At 34.6% G+C, this 12,056-nt stretch overlaps 1 protein-coding gene across 1 annotated transcript; it reads left to right on the top strand.

The window, feature by feature from the left end:
• The first annotated feature begins 4,305 nt into the window (after positions 1 to 4,305).
• LOC141462379 (carboxylic ester hydrolase-like) lies at positions 4,306 to 11,606 on the top strand. The gene is made up of 10 exons (XM_074144185.1): positions 4,306 to 4,619; positions 4,721 to 4,870; positions 5,045 to 5,192; positions 6,095 to 6,280; positions 7,227 to 7,423; positions 8,843 to 8,996; positions 10,131 to 10,309; positions 10,400 to 10,538; positions 11,149 to 11,284; positions 11,370 to 11,606. Exons 1-10 carry the CDS (start codon positions 4,431 to 4,433, stop codon positions 11,533 to 11,535), a joined length of 1,644 nt encoding a protein of 547 aa, XP_074000286.1. The 5' UTR covers positions 4,306 to 4,430; the 3' UTR covers positions 11,536 to 11,606.
• The last annotated feature ends 450 nt before the right edge of the window (positions 11,607 to 12,056 follow it).

Here is a 12,056-nt window from a genome sequence, read left to right as displayed (position 1 = left end):
CCAAGTCTTTCACTTAACTTATTTGTTCCAGTGCCAACCTCGGGCACATGTCGATTTTAAATTGCGTTCGCATCATCTTCCCTCCTCCGCATTTGGGTGTAAGCCTTCCGCGCTTACAACCCTAATGATTTTTTTTAAATGGAAAACTGTTTTTTTGGAATTCAAGTTATAGTTCTACAAGAGTGCAATCAGAATAGAAATTGTGTAAAGAGAATAGTTTTATCTTTTATCAAGAAACTGAAATATACTTTCCGGAAAGCGGATGTATTCTGCTGGGAGCAGTGGATTAGCAATATCTGCAGGAGGTGTATGGTTCTTACTGGAACCTCAGCCTAACAATCAAACAATGAACACATGCGCCGAGAGATAGTTGATATAAGCTACTATTTGGCTACTCTAGCTTAGTCCAGTTCAAGATTTTACGCCCGTTGAGGACTAACTCTTCGAAGCGCCAGAAATCCCTCGGTTTAATAGTCTTTCATAAATAAAGCAGGCTGAAGAAGGCTCTGTGAACTTTACCAGAAAGCTGACCAGGTGTAGCAGAAGATCGTCGACCCCTTTCTCGGGCAGCGATATTTGAGCGTCAGAGAGAGTGGTTTCCTAAACATTCTGTCCTGTAGTTCTAATGCTTTCCGGAAGTCAGCAGAAAGATACCAGCAGTTGAAGCGGGATATGACCTTCCTGGAGTAATGAAAGGAGGAGCTGGTACTAGGGATGGTTATTCCTCAATTGCAGGTTCCACCGCTTTTATTTTGAGCGACAATCGATCCATCCTGCCTCTTCAAAATTTAAAATATTCCTTTGTATTTTCTCTACTCTTCAAAATAAAACAGAAATTACGAGTTCTGTTAAAAAAGTCATTACAGATAGAAGTTTAATGCCTTTGCCAAATCATTAATTCTGAGAAGTACGTCCAGCAAATAAGTGAAATTCATTTTTAATATAGATTTTACTAAAGCGCCTGCAGATAGCGGGGTTAGCAGAATCGCACTGATTTACACTCAGCCTTAGTATAAGAATAAAATTAAAGATTTGCAAACAATATAAATAAGTTAATTGTGGATGTATTGTGTGAAAAATAGACTATATTAAGATAAAAAAAACTTGCTATCAACTTATTATTTTAAAGATTGTATAGCTAATTACTATTATTTTGCAAGAACAAAAATAAATTTGTAACTTTGAAATCATTCTGAGTAATAAGTTGTCCTATTTCTGCGTTTACTTTTCCAGGATGCAGTTTTATTATTAACTTCCTTCATTATTATCTACCAAAACTTCACTCCAATGTAAAACACTGAAAAAAAAATTTGTGTTATCAGAATATAAATGAATTTGGTGAGTATAATAATTATTGAATTAAGTTTATTTGTGGAGTACACGCTACCAGCGAATTGACTGTGAGCAGTACTTATGGATGGCTAAGAGTAGAGAATTTAGTTAGAGAAGTGGTCGAAATGGTGCTCTATTAGCAAAACCACCTGTGGTGAACTTAGATTTCAGGTAAATGTTAATTTATTTTTTCAAATTTAAAATGTGTAAATTTTTAACATTAGGTGACTATTTTATGTTGAAATAGTTATTTCCTGTTTCAGGATCCTCACCCACGGGGAATCTTGGCCTTATGTGAAAGAAGCTCACAATTTTCGCAGCGAGTTTGCTAAGATACCAGTCTCTCTGTAAAAACCAACAAGTTTTGGTTTTTTATTTAATAAAATAAACCTAGGGGAAACTATAGGTAGGCTGTAAACTCCTAAAGGCCAAAAGCTTGGGAAATTTTGAATTTGAATTTTCTGGATTTTTTTTTTTAATTGGTTTGCGTATTCGAAACCAAACTACGCGTACAATCCCGATTGATCGGTATTGGCCGGAGGTAGATCAGTTAAGCAATAGAATTTCTTGCTTCGACTTTGCTTTTTATTGCACTGCGGCATTCCTGACGGCTTCTGTCCACAAGTGTTACTATAATTTTTGTGTAACTTTTTAGAAGAAGGAGTGGATCCAAGAAGCTTTTCTGGAAGAGAAATGGGTCATTTCTTCAGTATCTCTCTGCAAATCTTGTTTCACTTCCATACAGTTGAATGCTTGACGACAAATGCCAGTCGTTCGGCGAGAACAGGGGCACCACGAGTAGGCGACTGACTTCACCCCCCTGCCTCGGAGCTGTGCTGCCAAATAATCTGCCTCGGAGCGTAGCGGTGGCCTGTTTTCGCTTGGTCACTGGACACGATTACCTGCAGGCACACTTATTTAAGATCGGGGTAGTTAACAACCCGAACTGTGTGCTTTGCGGAGACGGGCACATGACAGGAGACCATCTTTTTGAGTGCGAAGCCCTGTCCCATTTGACTGCCACTACTGACGAGCTCTCTTTAAGAGCGAAAATCTATTGGGCTGCGAGACATCTAATGGCCGAGCGCCAATGATGTATGGCATTAGAAAAAAAAAAAAAACTTCCATACAGTTCCTCATCAAGTACCCAATCAGCCAGTTTAATGCACTATCGCTGTGCGCTTTCTTTGTAGCTTAATGCTTTCTTCTGAATCAATGCAATTAGTGGTATGGTCGCTTTCAAACTTATTACTTAATACATTTCAGTTCTATCTTGTAGTAAGAGCTTTGAAAGGGTAAATTTAGCCGCCACAGGTGCTAAAGAGAAAGGAAATAGGATCTTCTTCTCCAATTTCATTAAATATTTTCCTTGTTCTGCTGTTTTTTTAGTTAGTTTTTGTTTCCTAAATATCTCGGTGGGCATTAAACGTGTAGATCTGATATTGGTTTTAGAAATGGGTTTAATTTTCAGGATTCATTCTTTACTGGGGAGGCATTTTCAGCAACATGGAACGAGTTCATCGACTTATCTTGACTCATTCTCATTTCTTTGTTTCGAGGAAACTTCAGTTTTAAATTTGTTGTATTGACCGAAGTGTAAATCTCAAAAAATCTTGCTTTTTTTTTCTTTTTTTTTGTAAATCAACTATTCTGATGTATAAGTATGCATTGCTTTGATTGAAATCCTTTTCTGGATATTGATTTTAAGGAGAACCTTTCTGGATGATGATGATGATGGAGTTCAAAGAAGAAGGCTATACAACATATTTTATTCTTTAATAGCCCACAGAATTGTGAGCGCTGATAACGTAACTTTAGATTATGCTAATTATTGGGTGAATTTGTTTTATACTGTACCTTGAGATTTATTCAGTGTCCATCTTCATTGCTCGATCCAAGGATATGTAGAAGAGCACTGATGCAAATGGATCTCTCTAAACTAAACGTCAAATTCATCCAACATGTCTATTAAAGCTAGCTGATAATCAAGCAAATTGTATCTGAAAAATACTTACAGCAATATCGATGCGTGCTGTTTCGTTCTATTTCCCGGATAATAAGAAGTTCAATTTACGAGATTCTACTTTGAAGTAAACGTCTGTAAATTAACAAGATGTTACTTGAACTTATAATATATTTACATACTGTTACAAGAAAGAATTCACTATCAGCATTCTACTTAGAAAATGTTCTACCACTATTTACGTAATGTAGCTTATTTATCAATTCACTATTCTTGCCAAGTGAAACGTTACCCCATTTCTGCATCCGTATTTCCTGCTTTCTAGTTAATTATAATTTCCTGAAAAATACCCCCTTTTTGACCTCTTAGGTAAAATTTCAACCAGATAAAAAACGCAATAAAATTCGTTCCAAATGCACATTAAGAACCTAATGCCATAAACTGAGCTTGATTAATGAAATAAATTCAGTTTTAGTCTGCACAATGCAGCGAATTAACTTTGAACACAACTTGCTGAATGTAAATTGGGAGGATATTTAATACAGGTCGTATTACATTGTTTTAACCGAAATTAAGTTCAAAAGAACTGCTCAAAACCAGAATTACAATCAGAAAAAGTGTTCATGGATCCACTATAGCTTTCTGAGAGCCGTCGAAAATATTGAGTGGTACAACTGAGTAATGCATTCAACAACATTGAGATGAATGAAAACTTCACAAACTTGACAGCTGGCTGTGCTCAAACAAGCATAATATGGATCGATTTGAATTTGAGTTCATTGTATTTAACTTTGAAGTAAACGTCCGCTAATTAACAATATATTTTAATTGGCATAGGAACATTTTCTAGAAAAGGATAACCCAGTATTAATAATAAATATTTACTAACAATATTTTACTTTAACAAACTGTTATCATTAATTAATATGATTATTTAAGGTTAAAAAAAAATATGTTTTTTTTTTTGAAATCTTGTAAGATATGCTACCCTATTTCTGAGACCAACTTTCCTGGTTTGCAGTTCTTTATAAATTCGCTGAATGAATGCCCCTCCTTCACTTATAAGATAAAAGTTCGCCCAGAAATAATAATTGCAACAAATAGTTCTTTCTAGCAGCACATTTAAACCTTATAAATGAATTTATTGATCTTAATTATTGAAATTAGTTTACTTTTACAATTTGCAAAATGCTGCCAGTTAATCGTAAACACAACTTGTGGAACGTTAATTGGATTAGAATTTACTACTGCAAACGGTAGAATTGTTGCAGCATTCCATAGTATTCCTTTTGCAAAACCACCTCTTGGAGAACTTCGATTTCAGGTAAGTGTTAATTTAACTTTTTCCAGTTCTAGATTACTACATATTTTAATTATAAACCCGACGTAACAAACTCAAGGTTAAACCAATCTCTTCTGTTTCAGGATCCTCAGCCCTCAGAAGCGTGGCCAGGTGTGAGAGAAGCATATAATTTTGGTAGCGTTTGTGTTCAGATACCAATCGTTTATCCTCCTGTAAACACTACCAAGATGGGCAATGAAGACTGTCTCTACCTCTCGGTCTACAGTCCTAATGTAAGTACTTGTAACTGCGCAGGAATAATAAAAACTCTATGATTTATAGATTTTTGTGTATTCGGCAATAGATAATAAATTTTTTATAAAAAAAATAAATAAATAAGTTATAGTTTATGGTAATTTATTAATGATAAAAATATAATTTTATTTGATTTTTTTTTTTTTTTGTAGTTAAATGCAACAAATTTGTTGCCAGTTGTGGTGTACATACATGGCGGCGATTTGTTTTCAGGTTCCGGCGAAATTAATAAATCACCAGAATTTGTCTTAAACAATGATATTGTACTGGTGATGCCAAACTACAGACTTGGAGTGCTTGGTAAGTAGTTTACTGTTTTGTGTGTGTATAAGAAAGTTCTTTGTTCAAGAACAGTACTTCAACTGATACAGCCAAAAGCAAACAATCTTCGCTACAAATTCACGATATATTTTAGCTGCTTTGTGAGTGATATTACAACAAATTGTAATGTTACGGGCGCCATGATAACCGAATGGTTACTGGCTCGGACCGCAAAGCTAAGTATTCCTGCTGAGAAACACTGGGTTCGCTTCTCGGTCCTGGTCTCGGATTTCGTTTAATGGCATTTTGTATTAAATTACGTCTCCTTACCATCTTTATTCACCATACCTAATTAACCGGCAGTTGGAAGTGTAAAAGACGCCAGAAATAATAAGCAGTACTTTACTTTTTATAATTTTAAATTCATTTTGATTATTTGTGTTTTTGTTTAATGCATGGGAGTCAACTAATTGGCGCCCGGAGTCTACTCGGTACACTTCCAGTCACTAGTTCTGCCGGTCACCGGAAAGCGGACTGTAAGTGGCTCCTAAGAGAAAAAGGCGTCAAGGAGCCTAATAGTGCTCACTCTCTTAATGGATAGCATTATCTCTAACCAGAGATAAAGCTCTGGGTGCCATGATCCCCAATGTTGATGCGACTTAAATTAAAACACGAGAAAAGGTACAATCTAGGACCTAGGTTTCCATAACACCGTTTCATGTTGATATAATCTGAATAGTGCATCATTAAACTTTTGTTTACCATTAATATTTTTGACACATTCAGGCACCTACGAAATCGGGACCATCCAAGTGCAAACTAATATTACCAATAATAGTCGGAATTATTAATATAAATATTAAAGATGACTCATTCCTAAATTCCATATGATGGAGATAATTAATAAATTAATGATAGTGATTTAACTGTTTTTATTGTAGGGTTCCTCACCTTGGAAGATGATATCATGCCAGGTAATATGGCTCTTAAAGATCAAGTTATGGCACTAGTCTGGATACAGAATAATATTGCCAATTTCGGAGGAGATCCCAACCAAGTGACGCTGTTTGGTTACAATGCCGGAGCTGTTTTTGTCCACTATCATATGTACTCGCCAATGAGCAGGGGTATGAGTCTGATAGTTGTAGAATAGTATTATTTACATTTCACTATCTATCTAGGTTTTCACAAAGTCGTGACTACTCCGATTACGATTACCAGAATCAATAGAGCCTTTTTTTAACACAGAATAACTGGTGTCTTATTTGTTCAGCATATTTTTATTGAAATGAGGCCTTTAATGCTTTTGAAAAAGAGTAACATATTGCAACATTTGTTGATGTCTTACTGATATTAAACTTTTGCTTGTTGGGCCACAGGGAACAGAACTTGGGCCTTTTATATTTAAGGTTTTCATCATCAAGTACAAAAAAAACATTGCATTATCTATCTACCATTATGTTTTTATTTATGATTTTCTAAAGACGTAACTACTCCTTACAGATTACCTAAAGTAATGGAGGATTTTATGTTTATTTTTTTTAATACACAGGACAACTGCTATCTTATTTGTTCACCTTGTTTTTAATGTAGTGAGGTCAATAATGCTTTAAAAAGCCATAACATACTGCATCATTTGTTGATTACTTACCGATATTCATCCTGCTTGTTGGGGATCAATACTTACTTGGTCCTGTTATTTTTAAGGACTTCATAAAGGACTGAATTAGTTTTCCCGAATTCAATATTTGAAGACCATGCTGCATTTTATGTAAGAGGTTCTAAAGCTTATCTAGGCAACCTTAAGGATGAAAGGATTATGCTCATTACGTAGACGCTTAGAAGCGGAAGCCTATTAAGAAGTTCAAGCCAAGATCTGAGAACGTAAATTTTTGTGAATACTATATCTTCATATCGGAAGAATAAATTTTTTACGTATAAAACAATTATTTGTTGTGCTGATGACTAACATTATATGTGCTTAAAATATTAATTTAGCCAGGCGATTCTACTACTTGCAAGGATGGATTGTATTAATGGGATCTCTATTCAAAACCGATTACCTTTGTGCAGGTTTATTCCATAGAGCTATTAGCCAATCCGGAGCAGCACTCGTCCCCTGGGCTAACACACCGCCAGGAGTAGCTCGCAGTAGAGCAATAAAGATGGCCCAGTTGTTCAACTGTCCTACTGATTCTTCGCTGGCGATCTGGAATTGTTTAAGGACTAAAAATGCTTACGAATTGACTGAATCATACCGCCAATTTTCGGTAAAAATTAGTTATCTCTATTTAACTAGAAAATTACACACCTAAAATTTACGAAAAGTTGACTTAATGAACCAATAAGTCGTTTAGAATTGAACAGAAGCTATGAAACAAAAATCAAAATTTGTGAACTTTTAGACGATCAAACCATGTACAACGGTTCTACTGGGCATCAGTATGATACACACTACAAATATAAATATAAATTTTGTAAAATTCCAAAATGTAGTAAAAGGAAGTGAACTAAATATGGGAACATTCGAATTGAAAGAATAGAACTCCTTCATCGTTTAATGGAGGAACGGTATCAGTGTTAATATAATTGATAGTACACGTCCTGCTTAGACCAGGATTCCAATGTTATCATTTTCGTGGAGAAGTATGAGAAGTGTCATTTTAGGTCGGCAAATAGATTTAGGAAAATGGACATCGAGTAGGTGTAGTTAACAAGTGAGGGCAGTTTAATCACGTTTAAAATATGGAAGTAATGGCACGTCATTATATTTTATTTGCCAATATTAGGCGTGAAAATATTTTCATTAAATGCTTTCCGTTTTTAGTATCACTATAACTAATCTGAGCTATGGAAATATTATATAACATTATACAGGGTGTATACGGAGGAGTGGTCGAAACTTCGGAAGGTGATTCAGCAGCTCAAATGCAACATAAAATATTCTCTTCACTTTGGCGCGATTCTCAATAGTGTCCAAGAAATTTGCATTTTTAACTTTTCCGTCGATATTCGCGTTTTTCGCCATAAAAACGGCCGTAACTTTTCTATCCTTCATCCTAAAACAAATCTGCTTTTTCCAAACGAAAGAGCATTAAATTTCCTATAAATTTCGTTGGTGCAGAGCTTCTGAACGATTCTTATAACAATGAAATTTTTACTTGAATGTCCAAAAATTTCGTTCTCGATGATTTTTGTTAAAATTTTTAACTGCTTTTTTTCAATGGTTAGTGAATCAAGGAATCACATAATTTCAGGAAAAGTAGCGCATTTATTGAGCTTCAAGACCATATGGATGTTTTTGGTTTTTAATAAAACCCTACCCCGAACAGAGGGGTGTACATGCAGAAAACTGGGATTTTGGGAACTGACTTTTCACTACTAATTTACTCAAATTTAATGCTCTTTCGTTTGGAATAAGCAGATTTGTTTTAGCATAAAGGATAGAAAAGTTACGGCCGTTTCTATTGCGAAAAACGCGAATATCGACGGAAAAGTTAAAAATGCAAATATCTTTGACACTATTGAGAATCGCGCCAAAGTGAAGAGAATATTTTTTGTTGCATTTGAGCTGCTGAATCACCTCCCGAAGTTTCGACCACTCCTCCGTATACACCCTGTATATGTATTTAAAAGATGTGAAAGCTCTTAGCGAAGTCTATTCATTTCACTTTCTTCTCGTATTGCAGGAGTTCCAAGTGGATCCTATTGCAGTATTTACGGCAATTTTTGATAAAAATGCAAAAAACCCGTTTCTGCCATTTAATCCGCACAATGCCGAGCCAGCTCCAGTTCTTTGGATTGTAGGCCTCGACAGTTTGGCAGGCTTAATCAGATCTGCAGGTAGTATCTACATGAAATATTATAATGTACTTTTGAGAATAATTTATTTCCTATCAGATTTCCTAAATAAAATAGGATATTTTATTTCGCTAACTTCCTAAATCCTAGTTTTATTTGAGGAATTTGTCTTGTTTATTCAAATAAACGGGGTAAAAGCGGCAACAGTCGCTGATTGGCGTCACCTGTTTGTAACTATGGCTGAGTTCAACCTTCATACTCCTTTCAATTTGTATTATATTTGTGCACACAACTATGCTGAAATATTCGGCAATTTTAGAACTTACACCTAACCAGAAAGAGTTCAAAACATTTACAACACAAAATTGTGTAAACTACTTTCACGACGTTCTTTTATTCTAAAAACATGTGAAATATAACATATGTTCATGTCAGATTAGTGTAGATTACAATAGAGAACAGCTAAAATAAAGACGAGCCTACAGAGGGCGACTGTTTAGATTAACGAACCCGGTAGCCACATGCAAAGTAGCCCACTTTGCCTGTATGTACACATAAGGGAGCTACATCAGATCTTTTTTAGTCGCTTCACATTCCCTTCATTTACATCTAAATCTACAATAGTAGTGTAAGTTGAATACATATCCCTTTACAGAACCCTGAAGTATAGATTTATGTTTTCAACTTTTATGTACCTCAAAAAAAGACCCTAAAATAAAAATATGTTAATTTACTAAATAATACAACAGAGCATTCCGATTTTCATAAATATCTTTCTAGCTTAAAAAAAAAATAAATAAACATTTAAGACTGCATTTTCGAACTTTCCTTCCAAATTGAAATTCCGCCGTAATTGAACCAATTAGAGATCTGAAACTTGCAACATCGCCTCCAACTTTGTATCAACCACAATGTACTTCGCTTATTATTTTTGAGCGATGTTATCTAAAAGGGTATTTTGTACTCGATTTTTTACACTGTTATCGTATCGTTCCTATTTACCATCGAAAATGGTATTTTTCTTTTTCATGATTTAAGGCGCGTCAACATATGGAGCTATTGACGCACATGTATCTATGTGCCCTCTTCTTACTAAGTTATATAAAACAAGAATATGATTGAAACTATATATGGTAACTGTACTACTCGTATTATTATTTTTTTTAATCTACACAGCATTCGTGCGAAATCCGGCTTCTCTTCCCGAGTATGATAGGCACTTCGTGCAGGCATTACCAATAACATTGTATTTTGATACTACTGCGTCGAATCCTACACGTGTAGCTGAGCAGGTGAGAAGATTCTATTTTGATGATCAGCCAATTACGATGTCATTGTTTAGAAATTTCACTGACGTAAGTTTTGGAACTGATTTTTTTATCCATTCTTTTTTGAATTAAATTATAAAATTATAATAAGAGTTAAATAACTCTCATATTTCCTAGATGTTTACCGATGCCTACTATCTTTGGCCAATAATTGAATCCTTGCGGAAGCATAAAGGTCCACATCATTTGTATTATTTCGATTACCTTGGTGAGCACAGTTTTCAAGAGATATTGGCTGGCAGAAGAGTTTTAACAGGTAAGAATGATCTAATCGGCTGCAGTAATGTAAAAGACAGTTTAATAGAGTAATTATGAAATCTTACTTCTCTAATACTTAGTAATTCAAATTTTATTCTTAATAGCTTTTTTGAATCAATATTCAAGATCCCTGACCAGCTTCTTCATAAAATCAGCTTTGCATTGTTCACCTTCTAGATTTTTAGAGTTTAAGCAGAAAAAAATCACTGATGATAAATATATGTTTTCAATTAATGCTTTAATAAAACTGCATGCATACATCCTACTTTGCCGCACTCTAAGTGTCTCAGTGATAGAATCCTAGCAGATGAAGCCACCCTGAGGGTGGCATATGTGACATAACTCACACTGTGTAATAGGAATTTTTATGAAAATAGGGCTATACTAAAGTAGATCATTAATGTAAGACTAGGAGGATATTTCCCAAATGCGAATGTCGTGATGGGAATTGAATCTGCGAAAAGATTACGTATATCAGCAAAAATAAAAAAAATATATAATAACAATGCCAAGGCATTCTCTGATTCAGTCCGCTGTTAACTTTCTTTGATAAATTAGTGCTTTATCATCTTAATTATTAATGTTAATAACCTATTATCACTTTACAGGTGCTTCAATTTTTGATACACCAATTTATATTTGGCACATCAAGAATCCAATTGAAATCCCACCACCCACATCAAGTGAAGATTTAAATATTCTGAATTTAGATAATACATTACTTTACAACGTCGCTACTTTTGGGTATTCACTATTCAAACATTTATTTATATATTTGGTGTTACGATTCTCTTTGTGTTTATTTATTGAACATTCTTTTGTTGTATAGTGTACCGACTCCTCCGGGATCTCCTATTAATTGGCCGCAATGGGATGAAGAACAGCAAAACTACTTCTATATTGGAAACAGTGAACTAACTATTAAAAAAAAACTTTTACCAGAGAGAGTTCAATTTTGGTCACAACTTAATTTAAGAGATAAAGTGGACGGATGAAGTTGATTTTGTAAAAGCAATCATACAAAATATATCGTGCATGTTTTGGTTTGATATTTTTTCTCTCTCTCCCGTTTACTTATGTTTTTTTTTTTTTTTTAAATTTTATTTGTAATGGGCCAATTACTGGGAACATATCGACTTCACTCGGTAACATGTATTGTTAAAGGGAATTCACTTGCCGTCAAATTAGAGTCAGTATTGTATCGTGTATTAATATACCTCAATATCTCATTGAGCAGGGATTTTTGTGAAAGTGGGACTGTTCTTAAATAGATCGTTAATATATGATTATGGTGGACATTTCCCAAATGCGAATGAAAGTCTATTGGAGGCGGCTGTGTATCACCTCACATCGACTTTTAGAACGGAAAGAGGAGCTCCTTCTATAAATTTCGCTTTTAATTTATTATAGTGGCATGTTCCTTTGTTTATATTTTTCATTATATATCTAAGTACATAATAGCAAGAGTGCGATTCTGGAACTTCCCGAAACGAAATACCGTCAGAAACTGCTCTCA

The sequence above is a fragment of the Rhodnius prolixus genome, unplaced genomic scaffold (assembly GCF_049639745.1).
Source record: "Rhodnius prolixus isolate KJV_2025 unplaced genomic scaffold, Rpr scaffold_1, whole genome shotgun sequence".
NCBI lineage: Eukaryota > Metazoa > Arthropoda > Insecta > Hemiptera > Reduviidae > Rhodnius > Rhodnius prolixus.
Note: the sequence above shows the minus strand (reverse complement) of the source record. Positions and strands in the feature narration are given on the sequence as shown.

What these genes read in the sequence shown, in the direction of transcription:
- LOC141462379 (XM_074144185.1), top strand. Translation starts at nt 4,431, where the DNA reads ATGAATTTATTGATCTTAATTATTGAAATTAGTTTACTTTTACAATTT. An exon ending in AATCATACCGCCAATTTTCG is followed by an intron (nt 7,424 to 8,842) that starts GTAAAAATTAGT and finishes CTCGTATTGCAG; the next exon opens with GAGTTCCAAGTGGATCCTAT. An exon ending in TGGCAGAAGAGTTTTAACAG is followed by an intron (nt 10,539 to 11,148) that starts GTAAGAATGATC and finishes ATCACTTTACAG; the next exon opens with GTGCTTCAATTTTTGATACA.